The following is a 22,419-nucleotide window of genomic DNA, read 5'->3' on the forward strand; positions in this document are numbered from 1 at the left end:
TTTTCACACAACTTAACACTTGTTAATAATGTATTGACATATTCCCAACATCTGGAAGTCAGTCCTGGCCTTCCTTTAGATTGCAGTAGATCCTCAGGTTGGAACATATTGGCCCTGATATTTATTCCAAAACAAACCTGTAATTACATAGCTTGATGTCACACCCATTTATCCACTGCCAAAGGCATGATGAATAAAACAAGTTCCATTGCAAATAATTCCTGCTGGAATTTGATTACACACTTCGAGATAAGAAATGTGATTCCTTCCTGATATTATTTTTATCCCTCAGCTGAAGAAGGAAAGTCATTTCTGCCTTTATAACGACCTTATCAGCCCATGCTGCAGTCTTCAGTAATCCTTTCATATGTAAATCAAGGTCTGCCATACCTTCATGCAGCAGTACAGCACGGGATGAGGTTCTTTGGCCCGTGATATCTGTGTTGTCTATGATGCCACACGATCGACTGTACGTCCACGAATTCCATGCTTGTTCACATGCCTGTCTAAATCCCTTTCAAATGTTTCTTTTGTTTTTTCTCCTATCACTTGTGCAGGCAGCATGTTCCAGCACCTACCTCTGTATAAATACATTTGTCTCATACATCACCTTTATATGTTCCCTTCTCACCTTAAATCTATGTTCTCTGATACTTTGCCACTTTGGGAAAAGGACTCCAACTATCTATCTCATCTTTAATGTTATGCACTTCTGTCAGGTCCTCTCTCAGTTGCCAGCACTCCAGAGGAAACAATCCAAGTTTGTTCAGCCTCCTAATCCTCTCTAATCCAGGCACTCTTCTGGTGATTCTCTTTGGCACCCTCTCCAAAGCTTCCACATTCTTCCTGATCAGCACACAGCACTCCAAAAGTGGCCTGATCGAAGTTTTACACTGACTTCCCATTTTTATTCTCATCACCCCAGCTGATGAAGACAAGCATCTTCTTTACCACCATCTATTTGTGTTGCTACTTTTAGAGAAAAACAGATTAACTTCCCAAGATCATCTATGCATTAGTATTCCTATAGTTCCTACTATTTACTGTATTCTTTCCTCTTACATATGACTTCAAATTGCAACACTTCACACCTGTCCGCATTAAATTCCATCTGCCGTTCCTCTGCCTGTGTTTCCAACTGATCTGAATCCTTTGACAGCCTTCCTCACTATTGACAGTTCTATCCGCACCGTTCGCCACAAGCGGGACTTCTCCATGGCCAAATATTTTAATTCCAATTCCCATTCCCATTCCCACGTGTCAGCCTTCTCTTGTGCCAAAATGAGACCACCCTTAGAATGGAGGAGCAACACTTTCTATTCCGTCTGGGTGCCCTCCAATCTGATGGCATGAATAATGGTTCCTACTTCCTGTAAACAAATCTCCACCCTGCCCTTTCCTCTATTCCCCACTCAGACCTTTTATTTCCTCTCACCTGTCTATTACTTCCCCCTGGGTCCCTTCCGCTTTCCCTTTCTGCTATGGTCCACACATGTCTCCATCTGATTCTTTCTTCTCCGACCCTTGACCTGTCCCACCACCTGGCTTCATCCATCACCTTCCCGGTAGCCTCACCTTCCCCTCCCCACACCATTTTATTCAGCATCTTCCCACTTCCTCCTCAGTCCTGAAGCAAGATCTGGGCCTGAAGCTTCGACAATGCGTTCATTTCCATAGCTGCTGCCTGCCCTACTCAGTTCACCCAGCATTTTGTGTGTGTTCCTCTGGATTTGCAGTATCTGAAGACTTTCTCATGATTGCAATTTTTGTGTTGTCTGCAAACTTGCTTATCAGCCCAGCTCCATTTTCATTTGAATAATTTGTATGTATATGATATACAAACAACTGATGTCTGATCTCCGAATCCTGTGGAATATCATTGATCACAGACTTCCATTCAGAAGAACATCCCTCTAACACTACCCTATGTCTGCTACAGCTTAGCCAATCACGATATCCTTTGACCTCCATGGTGCTTTTGACCTATTAGTGTCACCTTTCATTCCCATGAAAAGATGTTGGTGCTGAGTTCTTGTTATTTCATTTTTGAATCATTCTCACCTGTCAAGGAGCTGCTCCCAATCCACTTCTGCCAGGATCTGACTTACCATAATAAAATCAGCCTTTCTCCAATGCAGGACAATCATTTGGGACCTCTCTTTGCTCTACGCTGTAACTAACTTGAAATTTACAGCTATGGTCACGATTGCAAAATGTCCTTCCGCAGACAGCCCTGCCGTTTGTCTGGCTACATTTCCAAAGGTTAGCCTTGGTACTGCACCTTCTCCAATTGAACTGTCTACATACCAATGTAAAATGATACATTTAATTCACTTTAGAAATTCCTCCCCTTCAAAGCCTTTCACATTAAAGCAGCCCCATTTAATATTGAGGAGGTTGAAATACCTGGCTATTGTTCCCAAATATTTTTACAATTCTCTTTGATTTGCCTTCATCTATCTAGTGCTGAATGTTTGGACATTGATACTATTCACCCCAGTCATCGCTTTCTTTCTGTTTCAACAGTTATTTCAATGCCGATTTTCCACAGCTGAGGGTTAGCCTGAAGTCCAGAATGAAAACCCAGTCCTTTGGTAAAATATAGTTTTAAGCAATGTGTAAAGCAGATGTAGGAAGGGATGCAGGATCCAACTGTAATCTGAGATAACAGCTTCTTACAAAGGCCTTAGTGATTGGCACAAAATGTGCATTGATTTTTCCTCTCTGCCTTATGATCTCAAAACTGCACAACAAAAACTGCATTTGTAAGCATGGCTACAGTTTTACTGTGTTAAACTTAAAGCCGAGAAATTAAACGAGAGATGTTTGGATGGTTAGTGGATGCTTAACCAGGGATGGCCGAGGGTGGTGAATCTGTGGAATTTGTTGCCACAGGTAGCCGGGGAGGCCAAGTCTTTATGTATATTTAAGGCAGAGGTTGATAGATTCTTGATTGATCAGGGCATGAAGGGATATGGGGAGAGGTGGGAGATTGGGGCTGAGAGGGAAATGGATGAAATGGCACAGCAGACTCGATGGACTAAGTGGCCTAATTCTGCTCCTATATCTCGTGGTCTTAAACAGCAGCAGGATTGGTCACTGTGTTTCAGTACAAATTTATACCTATAACAACCTTTAATGTCACAAAGCACTTGGCATCAGTGTAATCATACTCAGATGGGCACTTGAGGCACATAAGATGAGTGACTTGGAGCTTAGAAGAGACATTTCCAGAGGAAATTGGAGTTTACAGAGCATCTGACATTAGGACTAAGCAATTAGAGACATCGCAGGTGCTGGGGGTGGGGAGGGGGAAGAAAGGGAATCCTCTGTGGAGAAGAGGTGCACAGATGATGGGGTAGTGTGGATTAGAGGGAAGGAGGAGGGTGAAATAAGTGATGGAGGAGGGGAAACGAGGGATGGGAGGGTGAGAGGAGGGATGGGGAGAATGAGGCGAGGGATGGAGGAAGGTGAGGCGAGGGATGGGGAGGGTGATATGAGCAATGGGGTGAGACAGATAGGGGAGGGTGAGATGAAGGGGATGGGGAGGGTGAGACAAGGGATGGAGGAGGAAGACAAGGGATGGAGGAAGGTGAGAGGAGGGATGGGGAGGTTGAGACGAGGGATGGGGAGGGTGAGAGGAGGGATGGGGAGGATGAGAGGAGGGATGAAGGAGGGTGAGACAAGGGATGGGGAGGGTGAGACGAGGGATGGGGATGGTGAGGCGAGGAATGGGGAGGTTGAGACCACGGTTAGGTATGAACATGAGGCTGATCGTTGCAAATTGGGCAAGGAGCCAGTGTGGGCCAGTAAACACAAGGGTGATGAGAGAAGGGAATCCAAACATCTGCATGTGAAGCGAATCTGAAAGGAAAGTAGAAAATGATGGAAACACTCAGCAGGTCAGGCAGCATCAGTGGGGAGAGACAATTAACCTAATGACTCTCTCCCTAAACACTGCCCAACCTGCTGAGTGTTTCCTGCTGTCATTCTTCTTCTTCGGCTGTCCATCGATTTCGATGTTGACTGAGGCCTGGGGCAGGGTTGTATGGGAGACCGGCAGTTGCCCAAGCTGCAAGTCTCCCCTCTCTACGCCACCGATGTGTCTGAAGGGCAAGGGCCGATACAGCTTGGCGCCGGTGTTGTCACAGAGCAATGTGTGGTTAAGTGCCTTGCTCAAGGACACAACACGCTGCCTCAGCTGAGGCTCGAACTAGCTACCTTCAGATCACTAGACCAACGCCTTAGCCACTTGGCCACACGCCAACACTGCTGTCATTAAGTAGGGTAAAGAGACATGCTGTGAGCAGAAACTGTGAAATAGATGGTGGAAGATAAATAGTCAGTCAGACAAGTTAATCCTGGAGGTTACAGATGTGGGTGAGATTTACAGTGATGGAGAAAGGGAGGCAGGAGGTATCAAAGAATAAGTCGTCATGTATATCAGATAGATTTCATTGTGACTCTGATCAGCAGCAGTGTATGGATGGAACATGTTTGACGGGATATTCCTTTAGCTGCAAAATAACTACCACTCTGCATTAGACCGAGCCACGTGGAACTCAATGGAAAAAGAAGCAAGTAGTAAATGAATAAATCCTGTCACTTATTTGATTGTCAATGAAATTTAAAGTCTGCTGCTTATGTATGAAACTAAAAATTCCAATTCGGAGACATTAATAAGTTGCTGAGTGCCAGCATTTCCTCCCGAAACTGTCCATATGTGCACCATGTCTGATCCTGCTGACAGAGAGAAGGACACATCTGGCTGGGTTTCTCTCAGTGATTTACTTTCTTGGGAAATTATTTGTGAGCCACCTTTCCTGAAATTTAGCCAGCTGAGCTGGCTGTATGGTTTTTGACTATCAGCGGATTGCTCTGAAATGAGAAGTGTGCTCTCAATCCGCATTTACATAACACCTTTAATGTAATACGGCTCCTAGGTGCTTCTCGATGCATTATCAGACCACGCAAGGAAATATTAAGACAGCTTGGCCACGGAGGTAGTCTTTAAGGAAGAATGAGAGAGAGAGAGAGAGAGAGAGAGAGAGAGAGAGAGAGAGAGCAGCTTAAACAGGGAACTTGGGAATGAATGACAACTGAATGTACAACCAACATGAGTAGTGCAATTAAAATCATTGTGAGGGAGGTTAAAGTTTGTCCTCTTCCCCTTCCCTCTTCTTCTATTCCCCACTCAAGCCTCTTACCTTATCCTGTCACCTGCCTATCACCTCCCCCTGTGCCCCTCCTTCTTCCATGATCCACTCCTCCTCTTCTATCAGATTCCTTCTTCTCCTGTCCATCACCTTTCCCAGCCACCTAACTTCACCTATCACCTTCCAGCTTATCCTCCTTCCCCTTCCCCCACCTTTTTACTCTGGCACCTCCCCCATTCCTTTCCAGTCCTGATGAAGGGTCTTGGCCCCAAACATTGACAGTTTGTTCATTTTCATTGATGCTTCCTGCAGCACTTTGTGTGTGTTGTTCTGAAAGTGAGGATATGCTATGTTCTGGAGGATTGTAATGGTGAAGGAGGTTAGAAAGCAGAAGAGCAGTGAGGGAAAGGGAATTGAAAGCAGAATGAAAACTTTTGAATTTGAGGGGATCAGGACCTGGAATCAAAGTAGTTCAGGGAGCAGAGGATGATGGGCGCACAGAGCTTGGCATGAGCTAAGAGATGGTATAGGGATTTAGAGAAGCTCAAGATTGCAAAGACTAGTGGTTGGGCCAAGTAAAAACAGGCTGCTTTGTCAATATGTATTAATCCGGAAACTTCCTGCTGAGTTTCTGCACCATAACAAATCTTTAGAGTGGTGGAGCTCCAATGGGCTCAGTTTGCAAGCTGAAGACTGTTAGGTGAGAAAATTGTCTCTTCTTTATTGCGCAACGTGCATCTCCCAATGCCTCACTTCCAGTCTAATTGAAGCTCTGCTTCAGCACAGATCAACAGTTAACCACAACTGACAGGGGGTCAGCTTTAATAACTTACGATTAGTGCCCAGCAATCGCCTAAGAGCTTTTGCAGATATGCAAAAGGGGAGGAATTATGTATGATTTACTAATTTTGGAGGAGGATGAGTCAATATGAAGCCCCAAGCAAAGTTGCAGACTGTCAAATTCCCAAAGAAAGCCTTTAGTTAGAGCAAGGAAGCTTGGTGTGAGGTTGGAGCATTAATTTTGGACGGGTTCCATTGATGTTGCTAACTCCTCTCTGTTTAGGCAAATTTGGCCGGATGACTTAGAGGTGGGGTATGTTATTGTTGGCGCAAAGCCCTATTAGTCCCGCTGGGTGTGGAGGCGATTCATTACCCTGAACTGAAGTGATTTGTGCCTTCCTCTTGTGTGCAGTTTGGATAGATGAATGTTTTTGAATTATTTCCCCCACCACCAGCACCCCACCCATCCCCAATCTCTCTGAGAATGTTGCCCACCACATGCAACAAATCAAGGTCATGAAGGCTCACCCCTCAAAGATGAAATATTTTGCTGTGGCAGCCCATACTGAAAAAGAGTGAAGCTTGTTTAAACTGGGGTTTGTTAAAGACACAGCAACCTTTGAACCCAGCACTGTGAGAACCACCCAGGTTATGTCAGAGGTCAGATTCCATAGTAACCAGGGCAAGCTGCACTAAAGTTTGCAATTTTGCTTCTGTGAATGAAGGAAAGACACTAAACAGGCCCAGAAACACAGGAATATGGCAATGAGTCTATACTATTTGGGCACCAATAACCATAGCAACCACCCCCTTTACTGGGCCCATGGATCTGGAAGATCTCATTTACATATTTTTGGATCATGAAGTCAATTTGTAGGTGACTAGTTTTGTCCATCTGCTTTTTATTAATTTGCTGTAGTGTAGAATTCAATGTTAGTTTTCATCTGGGCTGTCTGACAGAGGATTTAGCAAGGAGCGTAAACGAGAAGGAAAACTGACTTCAATGATAATGATGACTTGGACCTTGTTCAAAGTAGAGGGAGAGTGTTCCAGAAATGTCATCAATACAACATATTTGTCAGCTTTAATTTTTTTAAACTCAGTTTATAGATAATCAAGCATTGCACATTCAGTAAGGACATACATTTTTTGAAATCTGATGATGCATCTACTTGTTCATGCATTCAAAGAATAATTTTAAGTTGCCGCACAAATCTTTCACATTGGCCTCATCTCCAGAGGCTCCTGCCATCAGAGGGGTTGCAGACAAGACAGCTGACTGAGGTTGTTCAGAAAGTGTCGGGCTGGAGGGTAGAGAGAGGGAGAGACAGAGAAAATCGAATCACACGGGGAAGTGATTGGGAGAAAGGAATTAGAAGGATGTCTCAGGTAAAAGGGATAGTGAGTGGGAGAGCAAACCCAATAAACAAGGGAATTCCATCTTACCAGTCTCCCGAATAACAGTGCTAAAGCTGCAGTCAGTGAGTGTTTTGTTAAATGGATTTTGACACTTCCTCCATAAAAATAGCTTCACTGTTTCTGCATAGGTCGATGGCATCACTGGGAGGTGAAAGGAGTGTCGCGGGGGAATAACACAAGGACAGAGTACTGTACTACAGAGAGCAGGTATCCTGAGCAGACTGGATCGCAAGGAGACCGTCTCTCAGGGGAAAGGCTTCACAGGGGGAGAGAGTATTCTGTGAGGAGAGGATCATTGCAGGAAAGAGTATCACAAGGAAGGACTATCACGGGGAGAGTGTGCCGCAGGGAGAGAGGAGGGCACATCACAGGGAGACAAATTGTCAGCACAGAGAAAGCAATTAAGAAGCCAAATGGTCTCCACTGCAAGAGGTTTCAGGTACAGGAGCAAAGATGCCTAGCCACAATTGTTCTGGGTGTCTGGAAACAACACCTGCAGTATCGTGGGCAGCTCCCCCCTTTTCTAGGAAATAATATGCTTGTCACAGAGGGAGTGGGGCAAGGGTTCATCAGGCTGATTCCAGAGACGGCAGGACTGTTGTGTGAAGAGATATCCGGGAAAGACATTTAGAACTGAGATGGAGAAATTCCTGTGGAACATGTGGAGTTCTCTATCACAGAAGACAGTGGAGGCCAAGCCACAGAAGGAGGTGAATAGATTTCTAGATAAAAACATTAAGGGCTTTAGGGAGAGAAGGGGAATACATAAGGGCCTGTGGAAATATATAGAATATGGTTTTGACATACAGCAGTGGCTGTGGTCACAATAAATACTGGATCAGGTTTAAAGTGCCAGATGTCCCACGCCTGCTCTTGTTCCCAGTGTTTCTCTGCTTGTCTAATTTTGCAAGTATAAGCGGTTCAGTTAATTCCATGAAGTTATTTCCTTTAAAGCTGACAGAGTGAAGTGTATCTTTCTGTGAGCACACTTCAGAACTGAGTGTGCGATACGATGCGACTGAAGACTGCTAGTTCCGTGCACTGGTTCAGTTGAGATTTGCTGCTTTAATGAGTGTTTTCTGCTGACTCTCGCTCATTCTGATTACTGACACAGATATATGATACACATTTACATAAACTAACAGCATCTGCAGTTATTGATCTAAAAGGTCAGAATTGAAATATTAACTTGGTTTCTCCCTCCCCAAATGCTGCCTAACCTGCAGAGTAACCCAGCATATTCTGTTTTTACTTCAGAATATCCAATAACCGCAATATTTTTCTGGTACCTAAGCCTTGACCTTGCCTTGGAGTGGGTCTAGAGAAGGCAAGGGAACCACTGAATCCCAGATCTGATATATAGGATCCATGAGTCTGTGAGAGTCAAAAATGCTTTGCTGTTACCAAGGCAAAAATGGATTCTGCCCCAAACAGTTTGATATTTGACAGTACTTATGAAGCTGTGGTTAGTTTCCTCTATAGGAAGAAGCACTGTCGACATTTCGGGTCGAGACCATTCGTCAGGACGAAGGGTCTCGGCCCGAAACGTCGACAGTGCTTCTCCCTATAGATGCTGCCTGGCCTGCTGCGTTCCACCAGCATTTTGTGTGTGTTGTTTGAATTCCCAGCATCTGCAGTTTTCCTCATGTTAGCTTCCTCTGTTTTCTTTTAGATATGCAGAAATCCAATCCCATTTTTCAGCCATTGTGATTTTGCACCAAACTTTTTGATCCATAGATGTCTTTGAGAAATTGATGGTGTTAACACTGTACTAAAGGAAACATGTTTACCTATTTACAGGTGAATGCAACAAGGCAGGAAAGCAAACTTACAGAAGAATGTGACCAGCTGATTGAAATCATTCAACAACGAAGACAAGTCATTAACACACAAATCAAGGAGGGCAAGGTAGGAGCCGGATTATTACCAATGATTAGGAACAGGTGTAGATCTCAACGCACTTTGAGTCTGATCTGTTATTCATTGAGATCATGGCTGATCTTCCACCTCAGTCCCAATTTCCAGCATTTCTACATCTCTTGATTGCATCAATTCCCAGAAATCATTAATCCCAGGGCATTGAGTGAATACCACAACTCAGTATCCACAACTATCTAGGATAGGGAATTCCAGATATTTACCAATGAAGAAATCTCTCCTCCTTTCAATCTTAAATGAACTATTGCTCATTCTCAAACTGTGACCCTTAGTCCTCAGCTGCTCAATCAGATGAAACATCCATCCTGCACACAGCCTATAAGGCCCTTTAAGAATTTGGAGAGTTTTGATCTGATTTCTTATTCTTCTGAACTCTTGTGAATACAGCATCAGTTTATTCAATCATTCCTCATAGCAGACCTGCTATCCCTGGAACCAGTCTTGTAATTCTCAGAATCAGGTTTATTATCATTGACATAAGTCATGAAATATCTACTTTTGTAACAGCAGTACAGTGCAAGACATGAAAAATATTAACATACAATAAATAAATAAATAAACAAGCAAACAAACAAGTGAATAAATGCTTACTACTAAAGAGAAATAGCGACCAGTGTTGATGGTTTCATAGACAGTCCAGAAATCTGAAGGTGGAGGGGAAGTTGCTGTTTCTAAACTGTTGAGTGCGTATCTTCAGGCTCCTGTACTTCCTCCCTGATGGTAGCCATGAGAAGAGGGAATGTCCTATGTGAGGGTCCTTAGTGACGGATGGCACCTTCTCACCTTCTTGAAGCATTGCCTTTTGAAGGTGTCCTCGATGGTGGAGAGCATTGTGCCTGTGATGGAGCTGGGCGGATGAACAACCCACTGCAGCATCTTTCAGTCCTGTGCATTAGGAGCCTCCATGCCAGGTGGTGATGCAGCGTGTTGGAATGGTCTCCACAGTATGTCCACAGAAATTTGCTAGAGTCTTCAGCGACCTACCTAATGAACTATAGCCAGTGCATGCCTTCTTCATGATTGCATCATTGTGTAGGTCCCAGGGTATATCCTCTGAGTTGTTAATGCTCAGGAATTTGAAACTGCTGATCTCTCAATGAAGATTGGTGTGTGTTCTCCCTTAATGAAGTCCACAGTTAATTCCTTGATCTCGTTGACGTTGAGTGCGAGGTTTTTGTTGCGACGCCATTCAACCAGTTTTTCACTCCTGTATGCCTCCTTGTCACCATCTGAGGTTCTGCCAATAACTGGTGTCATGAACAGATTTATAGACGGCATTTAATCTGCGCCTAGCCACTTAGTCGTAAGTGTAGAGAGAGTAGAGCAGTGGGCTAAGCATGCATGCTTGAGGTGTTCCTGTGTTGATTGTCACAACGAGAAGCTATTACTGATCTGCACAGTGGTCACTGGGTGAGGAAGTCAAGAATTCAGTTGCAGAGGCCCAGGCTTTGAAGCTTGTCGATTAGCATTGATGGAATGATGGTGATGGAGCGGGAGGTCCTCAGTGGACGAGAGCACTGGTATACAGGTGGAAACACAACACATCCAGGGAGAAGCAAACTGAATGACGGAGCCCAGTACCAAGTGGGAGGAAACCCTTGGGTAGCCCCCCCCCCACCCCCTGAGACTTAGTGTGGGTCAGCAGCCTAGGCTGGGAACCCAGGCATTCTCACTGACACTGTGCTCAGCAGACTGAAAACAGGAAACAAGTTGTAGATTCAATAACTAATGGAAAGCAATGTGTTAATGTAGTACAGCAGCAGATCCCTGAGCAAGAAGTGAAGACTGATGTTTGCAGGAAGACACTGTATCTGAGGTCCTGATGAGTGCGAGGGTCTGACCACTCAGAGTGATAATTCAGAAATTAGATACCACATGTGACTACTGTGGATGGATGATTTCCTGATATTGATAAATTAGAGGGTGAAAGGTTAAGATGATTATTAGAGCAGAGGTTGTTCAGCTGCTGTTTGATTAAGGCCGATGCATATCTCAGCTTTACCTCCCCATCACTATTTGAAATCCAGGAAATTCCTTACCTGGCAAAGGCAGACAGAAAAATTACAAGTGATACACAGCCTTCAGATTTGCACTTCCCATTCTGGCTGGAATGAAGCAGAATACCCCTCCAGATGCTGGATGGGGCGTTCGGTGGGCTCGCAGTGCAGAATGTGGAAAGCAGATTTCTGAGCGGCAGCTTCAGCTTTTCCCAGATGTGAAAGATTTGTGCAGCTGACTTTCCAGGCTAAAGGCTATTTGGGGAGACAGAGAGTAAACCACAGCGGACCAATCACTTTGCTGAAATCACTTAGATGCACTGACACACGAGCCGGGCACATTTTCTTCACCACGGGTAATAAGTTTTGAGCTGGGCTCCTCTCAGAAACTTTAATCAATGCCGTCAAATTATTATAGCCCTGTCAGCGGGCTAATGAGGGATTTCCTGAACTTGCACCTTGGAACTAAGTTCACATAGTTGCTGGCTGCAACACCTCCCACCCTGCCCCTGGTTCCAGTGATGGGAACAGGAAGGAAGGAAATAGCTGTTGCCCAAAGGAGTTGAGCAGATGCACAACCGAGAGCAATTCCAGAGAGCCACAGTATCCCCACTACAAAGCAGCCTGTGGTGGAAATTATTAGACTGAAAAGGGTTATATACTGCAATTTCTGGGCGAGAGTGTATAAGTAATGTGGATTTTTCTGTGGGTCTTTTGCTCGCTCTCAGTTGCTTCCCACATCACAAAATAAGAGCCCACGTGAATGATACTACCTGTACCAAGGCACGATAAAGCTGTGATTCTGTAATGGTATCTGTCTTACAAACTTGACATGATGTCTGTTTTAAAGGGACACATTAGTCACCATATTGCCACAGGTGCCAGTGCTCATCACACAGTACGGAGACAGGGCCTTTATCCTACCCTGTCAATGCGGACAATCAAGCATTTATACCAAGGGTGCTCCTTCCAGCCACACCACAAATCTACTGGAGCCTGCTGCCTCTAATCTACCTGGCCAGACCACTATGTTGACCTTCACGGTTTAAAGCCTCCCCTAATTGTTGTCTTGAGGAACTCACGTCGCCATTCTCCCCTCCCAACCTCCCTTCAGGTCTCTTACCAAGATCCCGCGACTGAGCTTATGGGATTGGTCTGTGCCTGGGGTTTGGGAGAGTAAATGATTTCGAAAGCAAAAAGAGGTTTTTGAAGTTGAAGCTCCCCGATAAGCAGAAAGCTAGCTCCGAAAATCCTCCGCCGGTTGTTACCGAGGGGCCAAGCACCCACCCCACTTCCATACCTACGATTTTATCTCCAGTTCCCCCTTGGAGTCACCAAGCAATCAGTGTGAGCTTTTGGAGAAACCTCTAGTCCTGGTGGGGAAGGTGTGCAAGGAGATGGAGGTGGCAAGGCTCATGTTGTGGCCAAGAAGATTGGAGGCCCAAGGCTTGGTTATCTCCCTCACCCACTAGGAAGCAAAAGGGAATTAAAATCCTACCTTCCTAGGCTGCTCTGCCCCTTGATCCAGTTTCTAATGATGTGGTAAGAGGAGCAAGGCACATTGCCACCTGCTTCTGTGCCAACACAGCAAAGAAGATCTGCATCATCCCTACTCCCTCATGTTTTCCCCAGTTCCTATAGGAAGTACATTATTGAATCTGCTTCCATCACCCTTCCTTGGTTAAGTTGCCATGGATAAAGATTTCTGTCCATCCTGCCCGAACGGAACAAAAAAACGTGCAAAGTGGTGTGTGTGTGTGTGTGTGTGTGTGTGTGTGTGTGTGTGTGTGTGTGTGTGTGTGTGTGTGTGTGTGTGTGTGTGTGTGTGTGTGTGTGTGTGTGTGTGTGTGTGTGTGTGTGTGTGTGTGTGTGTGTGTGTGTGTGTGTGTGTGTGTGGGCGCGCAGTATCCCACATCCTTTGCATGAGATCTTTTGTTTCTTTGAAGGTTGTACGACTGCGGAAGTTGGCCCAGCAGATCGCAAACTGCAAGCAGTCTATTGAACGATCCGGGTCGCTCATCACTCAGGCAGAGCAAACGCTGAAAGAAAACGACCACGCCCGCTTCTTGCAGACGGCTAAAAATATCTCCGAAAGGTAAGAGAGCACAGCGCCAGTCATTTGTGATTTGGCTTCTGATGACCGGTGACTGACTGGTATCTCACAGGTGTGCAGCGTCAGCTGTACTCCTGTTATCGTTGCCAGAGGAATTGCACATCTTCTCGAGCTTTTATTTTAAATCTAAAACTATGATCTTGTTGTTGAGTGTTGGAGCTGGAAGGATTTCACTTTCTAGGTTAGTGCTACCTCCCCTTTCCCTGATGGATATTTGGACAGTGCCCAGGTTATGGTAGGGTTCCCTCCCTGAGAACTGCTCTTAAAGTGGGTCAAAAATGAAGGAAAAGAGTTCAAAGATTCAAAGGTCCAATTTAATGTCAGAGAAATGTATACAATATACATCCTGAAATGCTTTTTCTTTGCAAATATCTACAAAAACAGAGAAGTGCCCCAAAGAATGAACGACAGTTTAACATGAGAACCCCAAAGACCCTCAGGTCCCCCACCCCCCGCGCATAAGCAGCAGCAAGCAACGATCCCCACTCCCCCCAGCAAAAAAAAGTGCACCCACTACCGAGCACAAGCATGAGCTAGGCGATAGCAGACACATTTGCAGTTACCCCAAAGACTATCGCATTTCATCCGGCATTTGACAACCCACAGGTTCTCTCTCTCCTTAATAAGGGAGAGGGAGGTCTCCTCCATTTTCACAGCGAGCGGGAGACATAACAACAACCCGCTGGTTTACGATGTTAAAAAGTCCATTTTGTTGCTTTTTACGAGCTCGGTGCCCGAAGATTTGAACCTTTGAACCCAAATTTTTCGTGAGTCAAAACTGAAGGAAAGGAGTGTGTCAGAAACAGTTGTGACAGGAGACCATGCATACACAGCGAGAATGGCCGTCATCCACTCTCACTAGGCACGTGAATGAACATTCCCAGCTCTGCTCAGCACCACCAAGATGTAGAAATCTCATTATCCAAGATGTAGAAATTTGCTCCAGTCTCTGGTGACATAGCAAATCTCCTCAAACTCATAATGAAGTACAGCCCGTGACGTGCCTTCCTCAGGGATGCATCAATATGTTCGACCCAGGATAGGTTATCTGCGATGTTGACACCCAAGAACTTAAATCTGCTCACCCTTTCCAATGCTGACCCTTCAAAGAGGACTGGTGTGTGTTCTCCCAACTGCCCCTTCCTGAAGTCCACAATTAATTCCTTGGTTTTGCTGACATTGAGTGCAAGATTGTTGCACTCAACCAGCCGATTTATCTCACTCCTGAGATTCTGCTAACAACAGTGGTGTTGTTGGCGAATTTGAAATTGAAGTGGCCATCTTAGTCTTTCTGCCAGGGATAACCCAAATTAAGCAGATGCCTAGCTGTGCTGAAGGTTACAGAGGATGGAAGGTGGGAAGTTGCACAAACAAGAGAAAATCTGCGGGTGCTGGAAATCCAGAGCATGCACGCAAAATGCTGGAGGAACTCAGCAGGCCAGGCAGTACCTTTGGGAGGTGGGAAGATAGCTATACTTAAGGCAATGATATTGCAACATCTAATGAACTAACGCCAGGGCAGAGATGATCGATGTCACAGAGGTGGAAGTTGCCACTCTAGGTGACTATCTGGGGGAAGAACATCAGCTTAGGAGCAGTGAGTGGTTTGGTTTCAGCCTTAGATAGTTGCCAAGGGCTGTGCTTGGAGTCAGTGACCAGGGAGAGGGATTTGCAGCAGGCCTGAAAAAATTAACGGTTGTGTTCCAGATATTTAATTGGAGCAATTTCCTCCACATCAAGATGTTATGGAAGTAGTGTGATGGATAAGAGGAAGTGGAGAGGCTGGGAGCTGGTGAGGTGGGAAGGCTGGTTGCTGCCAGCCTTTCTGAGGGAAACTAATATGCTGATGCTTTAGCCCAGGGTGAGAAATGTGAAACTTTTAAGATTTGGAAGACTCCAAATGGAGCAGCATCTGCAGGGGAAGCAGATGGCTGAAAATCAAAAAACTACAGGTGCCATAAATCTGAGGGAAAAATAGAAAATGCTGGAAATACTCCAGCAGGTCAGGAAGCATCTGCTGTACTCGGAGAGCTTGGCATGAAACTGGAGAACTGAATTACCCCCTTCAAACCAACCTACCTACCCTCCACCCAGCTTGAAGATGAAGAACATTTAAATGACTGTTTCCCTTTTGAGAAACAAGTGGTTAAATTTTCTAAAATCCTACTGCAATATTTTCCAATTTGAAATTGAAGGACATTTTCATCCCTGTGATCTGATTCCCAGAACTCCACCTGCTGTTCATTATCAGCTATCGGAGAATGGAGCTATCTCAAATCTATTTGGCAGAGGGGGTTTGCATTAATGCAAGTTAAGTGTTCAGCCATCTTACTGCCAGCCCCATCTCCTTATTTCACAAACAACATCATTCCAGATTGCATTCAAATGGAGCTGCAGAAAGATAACGAAAGGCACTCTTGTGAATTTCTGGCAGGACTAACACATTCCCTGGAAACGTTTGTCTCTGCTGATCTGTGGGCCAGATTTGTCTGTGCTCAGGCCTTACTTCAGACTGAGCTGATACCTTAATGGAGTGTGGTTGTTGGAGCTCAACCAGCACCAGTTGACTAAAATCTAGATGGAAAGACTGATATATGAATGAGAGTTGGGTGGTTAGGCGTCTTCTCTCTTGACTTTAGAGGAATGTCATAGCAACTGTGAACAATTCTAACAGGACTAGATATAGCAGGACCTTCCAAACTGCTGGAGAGGCCAGACTGAGTCTGTATAAGTCCTTAGTTAGACCCCACTTGTGTTCATTTCTGGTCACCTCATTACAGGAAGGATGTGGATGCTATAGAAAGAGTGCAGAGGAGACTCGTAAGGACGTTGCCTGGATTGGAGAGCATGCCCTATGAGAATAGGTTGAGTGAACTCGGCCTTTTCTCCTTGGAGCGATAGAAAATGAGAGGTGACCTGATAGCGGTGTATAAGATGATGAGATGCATTGATCGTGTGGATAGTCAGAGGCTTTTTCCCAGGGCTAAAATGGCTAGCACGAGAGGACACAGTTTTGAGGTGCCTGGAAGTAGGTACAGAGGAGATGTCAGGGGTAAGTTTTTCACACACTGAATGGAGGGTGCATGGAATACACTGCCAGCGATGGTGGTGGAGGCGGAGACAATAGGGTCTTAGGTAGGTACTTAGAGCTTAGAGGAAAAGAGGGCTATGCGTTAGGGAAATTCTAGGCAGCCTCTAGAGTAGGTTACATGGTCGGCACAACATTGTGGGCCGAAGGACCTGTAGTGTGCTGTAGATTTCTGTGTTTCTTTAACGAGGGTCACAGACTCAGGCCACAGGACATCCATTTTAGAATGGAGATCGTGAGAAACTTCTCCGCCCAATGGGGAGTGAACCACAGACGGTGGAAAAGACCAAGTCATTGACCATGTTCCAGGAGGAGGTAGATGTAATCCTTAGTTCTAAACGGATCAAGGGATTTGCTGCAAAGGTAGGAACAGGGTTCTAAGTGGATAATCCACCGTGAATGGTAGAACAGAGACGAAGGACTGAATAGCCTTCTCCTGTTCTCTCTTTCTGTGTTCAAAATAGGGAGAATTTAGTCATTTGCTCTTGCTCCCAGATCACTGCATCTGCAGTCTCTTGTGTGTGCTTTCAGCTGCACAGTCTTGACCTGCTCTGTTGTGACATTGCAACAGCATTAACAGATGTGTAATCGCTAATCCAGACATTAACTTCCTAATTAAACTTCTTACTGTTGAGTTCAACACACTCCCTGAGCTGATGTGTGTGTGAGGATGGCAGCTCCTGGGGTTGACCAGCCTCTCCTGTTCCATCAGTACCTGTTGGTGCTTTGTTAGTAACTGCCTCATGGTTTTGGTGATATCTAACTGTGGAGTTACTGTTGAGTTTAGTGCTGAGCTCAAACAGTGTTAGAGAGTGGCCGAACGGTTGATAAGGACTGGGGAAATAACGAGAAAGTGAGTGGGGCTGGAAGAGAAGGGGGTTGAAATGCTGTAGTACAGGAAAGCTGCTGCACATAACATTGGGCAGCACAGCGGTTGACTTAGATATGGGGGCTATTGATCCAGAGTTATGAGTTCAAATCCCACAGGGGGCTAGGAAACTTAAATTAACCACTCTCTAATTAAAAAATTGGCACAAATCCAATTTCATAGCCTCCTCCACTGTCGTGATGAGGCCACACTTTGCTGGAGAAACAACACTTTATATTTCGTTAGCCTCCAACCTGATGGCATGAATATCGATTTCTCAAACTTCTGGTAATGCACCCCCCCCCCCACCATCTCCCATCCCTTTTTCCCTCTCTCACCTTATCTCCTTGCCTGCCCATCACCTCCCTCTGGTACAACTCCCCACTTTTCTTTCTTTCATGGTCTTCTGTCTCTTTCACCTATCAACTTCCCAGCTCTTTACTTCAACCCTCCCCCTTCTGGTTTCACCTATCACCTTGTGTTTCTCTCTCCCCTCCCCGCACCCTTTAGATCCACTGATCAGCTTTCTTTCTCCAGTCCTGCCGAAGGGTCTCGGCCCGAAACGCCGACAACTACTCTTTCCTGACCTGCTGAGCTCCCCCAGCATTTTGTGTGTGTTGTTTGGGTTTCCAGCATCTGCAGATTTGCTGGTGTTTGTGATGTGATCATGAAGCTACCAGACTGTGAAAATGCAGCGGGTTCACTAATATCCTACAGAGAAGAAAGCCTGCTGCCTGTAGCTGAACAGGCCTGTGTGTGACTCCAACCCACTCGCGTGGTTTCCTCCTAGCGGCCCTTCTCTGCTATCATTGCAGGTCACTAAGAGGAAAAAATTAGTTACGACCGACGTTGGGCCCTTGAAGGCAGAAATGGGTGAATTTATTATGGGGAACAAGGAAATGGCAGACAAGTTGAACAGGTACTTTGGATCTGTCTTCACTAGGGAAGACACAGACACTCTCCCAGATGTAATAGTGGCCAGATGACCTAAGGTAACGGAGGAACTGAAGGAAATTCACATTAGGCAGAAAATGGTGTTGGGTAGACTGATGGGACTGAAAGCTGATAAATCCCCAGGGCCTGATGGTCTGCATCCCAGGGTACTTAAGGAGGTGGCTCTAGAATTCGTGGATGCATTGTAATCATTTTCCAATGTTCTATAGATTCAGGATCAGTTCCTGTGGATTGGAGGGTAGCTAATGTTATCCTACTTTTTAAGAAAGGAGGGAGAGAGAAAACAGGGAATTATAGACCGGTTAGCCTGACGTCAGTGGTGGGGAAGATGTTGGAGTCAATTATAAAAGATGAAATAGCGGCACATTTGGATAGCAGTAACAGGATCGGTCCGAGTCAGCATGGATTTACGAAGGGGAAATCATGCTTGACTAATCTTCTAGAATTTTTTACGGATGTAACTATGAAAATGGACAAGGGACAGCCAGTGGATGTAGTGTACCTGGACTTCCAGAAAGCTTTTGATAAGGTCCCACATAGGAGATTAGTGGGCAAAATTAGAGCACATGGTATTGGGGGTAGGGTACTAACATGGATAGAAAATTGGTTGGCAGACAGGAAACAGAGTAGGGATTAACGGGTCCTTTTCAAAATGACAGGCAGTGACTAGTGGGGTACTGCAAGGCTTGGTGATGGGACCGCAGCTATTTACAATATACATTAATGACTTAGCTGAAGGGATTGAAAGTAACATTAGCAAATTTGCAGATGACACAAAGCAGGGTGGCAGTTGGAAATGTGAGAAGGATGTTAGGAGAATGCCGGGTGACTTGGACATGTTGGGTGATGGGCAGATGCATGGCAGATGCAGTTTAATGTGGATAAATGTGAGGTTATCCACTTTGGTGGCAAGAACAGGAAGGCAGATTGCTATCTGAATGATGTCAAGTTGGGAAAAGGGGAAGTACGACAAGAGGTACTGATTATGTTCATCAGTCACTGAAAGTAAGCATGCAGGTACAGCAGGCAGTGAAGAAAGCTAATGGCATGTTAACCTTCATAACAAGGGGAGTTGAGTATAGGAGCAAAGAGGTCCTTCTGCAGTTGTACAGGGCCCTGGTGAGACCCCACCTGGAGTATTATGTGCAGTTTTGGTCTCCAAATCTGAGGAAGGAAATTCTTGCTATTGAGGGAGTGCAGCATAGGTTCACGAGGTTGATTCCCGGGATGGCAGGACTGTCATATGTGAAAGAATGGAGTGACTGGGCTTGTATACACTGGAATTTAGAAGGATGAGAGGAGATCCAATTGAAACATATAAGATTATTAAGGGATTGGACATGCTAGAAGCAGGAAGCATGTTCCCGATGTTGGGCGAGTCCAGAACCAGAGACCACAGTTTAAGAATAAGGGGTAGGCCATTTAGAACAAAGTTCAGGAAAAACTTTCACCCAGTGAGTTGTGGATCTGTGGAATGTTCGGCCTCAGAAGGCAGTGGAGGCCAATTCTCTGGATGCTTTCAAGAAAGAGTTAGATAGAGCTCTTAAAGGTAGCGGAGTCAAGGGATATGGGGAGAAGGCAGGAACGGGGTACTGATTGTGGATGATCAGCCATGATCACATTGAATGGCGGTGCTGGCTCGAAGGGCCGAATGGCCTACTCCTGCACCTATTGTCCGTTGTCTGTTGTAACTAAACAATAAGTCAAAAAGTAACTTGGGATGAACAATAAATGTCAGCAACATCCACATTCAGTGAACTAATAGAAAAAAAAAATCAACTCTATAGATATTCTGTGTGGCTTTATCTTCAAGGATGGATTATCTATCCCGATGTGAGGTGTCCTGAACTAAGAGCAGAAAGGACTGGAGCAGGGAATGTCTATAACTGGAGCATCACGTCTTCCGCTTTGATTTGAACAATGTTGTTTTACTTGCAGTGTGGAATTTATGTGTCCTTTGCCACAGTACCCACATCTCATATTGGAGAGTAATTGCAAATTAAATGAAAAAAAATTGTGAAGAATAGAGTTATGCAATTTTGTAGGTGCTTTCTCAGCCTTAGGAAGTATTGAAACACTTGCTCAGTTGTGAGGAGGTTCAACAGACTGAGCTGAAGTCATTGACTTGCATTAACTGGTAATGCACCTGCAGGGTCATCCAAGAAAGAAGGTTCTAGAGCCAGTTAGATATGAGCAATAAATGTGAGCACACTGAGTCAGCTGAAAGAAGCCCCACAGCTTTCCCAATGAACTGCTGAACCTGCTCTCTCCTTGTTCCGTGTATAAAAGTGTGAAGATGTGTGCTTTTGGTGAGCTTTCAGGAGAGTGGTATGTCACAAAGAATTAGGAGCTCCTGGTTTAATTTTAGCAAGTTATAACTCTGCATAATTATGTGAAGAGGCCTGAAGTCACAAAGGAGCCACAAATGAATGTCAAGTCGAATTTACCGCAAATTGCCTGACTGTGGTTCCGACTCAATAATGTCTGTCAGTTGGGCTGCTGCAGCAGAACGTCCAGTAGCCAGGTGGAAAGCTGCTTCAATGGATAGTGCATGTAGAATAACCCTGAAGGGGAATTTGTTTGATTCTGTTCAGCATAAAACTTCAACACTTCAACTATAATCTCTCTGGAAATAACCGATCTCACACCTCTCCCTCTGTGTATATAAGTTAATCTTATGTATACACGGGCACACTCCACAGTTACTTGTGCGTTGAGTTTTATAGGATTGCTTTTATATTTATATTTATTGTTTTTATGCTTATTGTGTATTTTTTAATGCTGCATCGGATCGAGAGTAACAGTCATTTTGTTCTCCTTTAAACTCATGGACTGACAATAAGCAATCTTGAATCTTCAAGTTTGAACTCATAGCATCTGTTGATAGCAAAAGGATGCATTTGGCTGCCAGATTAATCCCACTTTCCAGAGGCCTATAACTGCTTTGAAATGGATAAACAGAAGACATGCTATTTTATTCTTCTAATACCTTTTCCAACTCTTTCTAGCTGTTAATCTTCAGGCTGCTATTGGAGTAAAATATAAAACTGACAGCAACAATGCTTCACATGAGAATTTATAATGGCGACTAATCTTCAAAAGGACTTGAGAGTCAGGGATCATACAGTTACAGAAACAAGTCCTTCAGCCGAACTTGTTCATGGCAACCAAGGTGTCTTCCTGAGCTAATCCTATTTGCCCGCTTTTGGCCCATATCCATTTAATTCTTGCTAATCCATGAATCTGTACAAACATCTTGTAAATATTGTAATTGTAACTAACTTTATCTCTTCCTCTGGCAGATCATTCCATATACACACTCCCCTTTGCTTGAAAAACTCATCTCTCAGGTCCCTTTTAAATCTTTCCCCTCTCATCCTAACTTTGTTGGCTTTTAATCATGGAGAGACAAGATGTTACAGAAATGGAAGACTTTTTTTTGTCTGAGAAGAGTAATAACCCTCTAATCCCAGTGAAGAATGATGCCTAATCTCAATTTATCCAGACATATTACACTCAACAAAATGCATTTTCTTAAATGTACCTTTGAAAAATCAGCTACAAAATCAGATTAACAGAAAGTATTTTTTTTCTGCTGTGCAGAGTTTCCATGGCCACAGCATCTTCCCAAGTGCTCATTCCGGAAATAAACCTTACTGATACTTTTGACACATTTGCATTGGACTTCTCCAGGGAGAAGAAGATGCTGGAAAACCTTGATTACCTCACAGGTAAGGGAGGAATTTGGTCTCATAGCAGTGATTCTCATTCTCTGGAATTCAGTTTAGGAGCGTTTTATCCATTCTTCTTTTCCCATTAACGGAAATTGTGCTTGCAACAAATGAAATGTATCCCTTCCAAGTCTCCTCACCCACAGTAGGTTGAGGGTCAAACCAAATTAGGAAATTACACTGCTGCTTATTTCATTGATGGTGATAACCTGGTCCCCAGGACACTTTTTGCTAACAGTGATTCCTGCTCATAGCTGCTTCATAGATACTGATCACCCTTCCATGTCTTTAGGAAGAGAGGCACATGAAATATCTTCAGTTTGTTGTCTTTTGGAGGAACACCTCCAGATCCTTGATGTTATGGAATGAACATGT

General features: G+C 44.6%; 1 protein-coding gene across 2 annotated transcripts in view; it reads left to right on the forward strand.

The window, feature by feature from the left end:
- Positions 1–22,419, forward strand: part of LOC140727914 (E3 ubiquitin-protein ligase Midline-1) — a 389,541-nt gene that overhangs the window by 334,146 nt on the left and 32,976 nt on the right. For both annotated transcript variants that reach the window (XM_073045882.1, XM_073045881.1), the window contains exons 4-6: positions 9,156–9,263; positions 13,237–13,385; positions 21,917–22,044. In XM_073045882.1, coding sequence (XP_072901983.1) covers positions 9,156–9,263; positions 13,237–13,385; positions 21,917–22,044 — 385 coding nt within the window. The remainder of the gene's footprint in view (positions 1–9,155; positions 9,264–13,236; positions 13,386–21,916; positions 22,045–22,419) is intronic.

Source organism: Hemitrygon akajei, chromosome 5 (assembly GCF_048418815.1).
Source record: "Hemitrygon akajei chromosome 5, sHemAka1.3, whole genome shotgun sequence".
Classification (NCBI taxonomy): Eukaryota; Metazoa; Chordata; class Chondrichthyes; order Myliobatiformes; family Dasyatidae; genus Hemitrygon; species Hemitrygon akajei.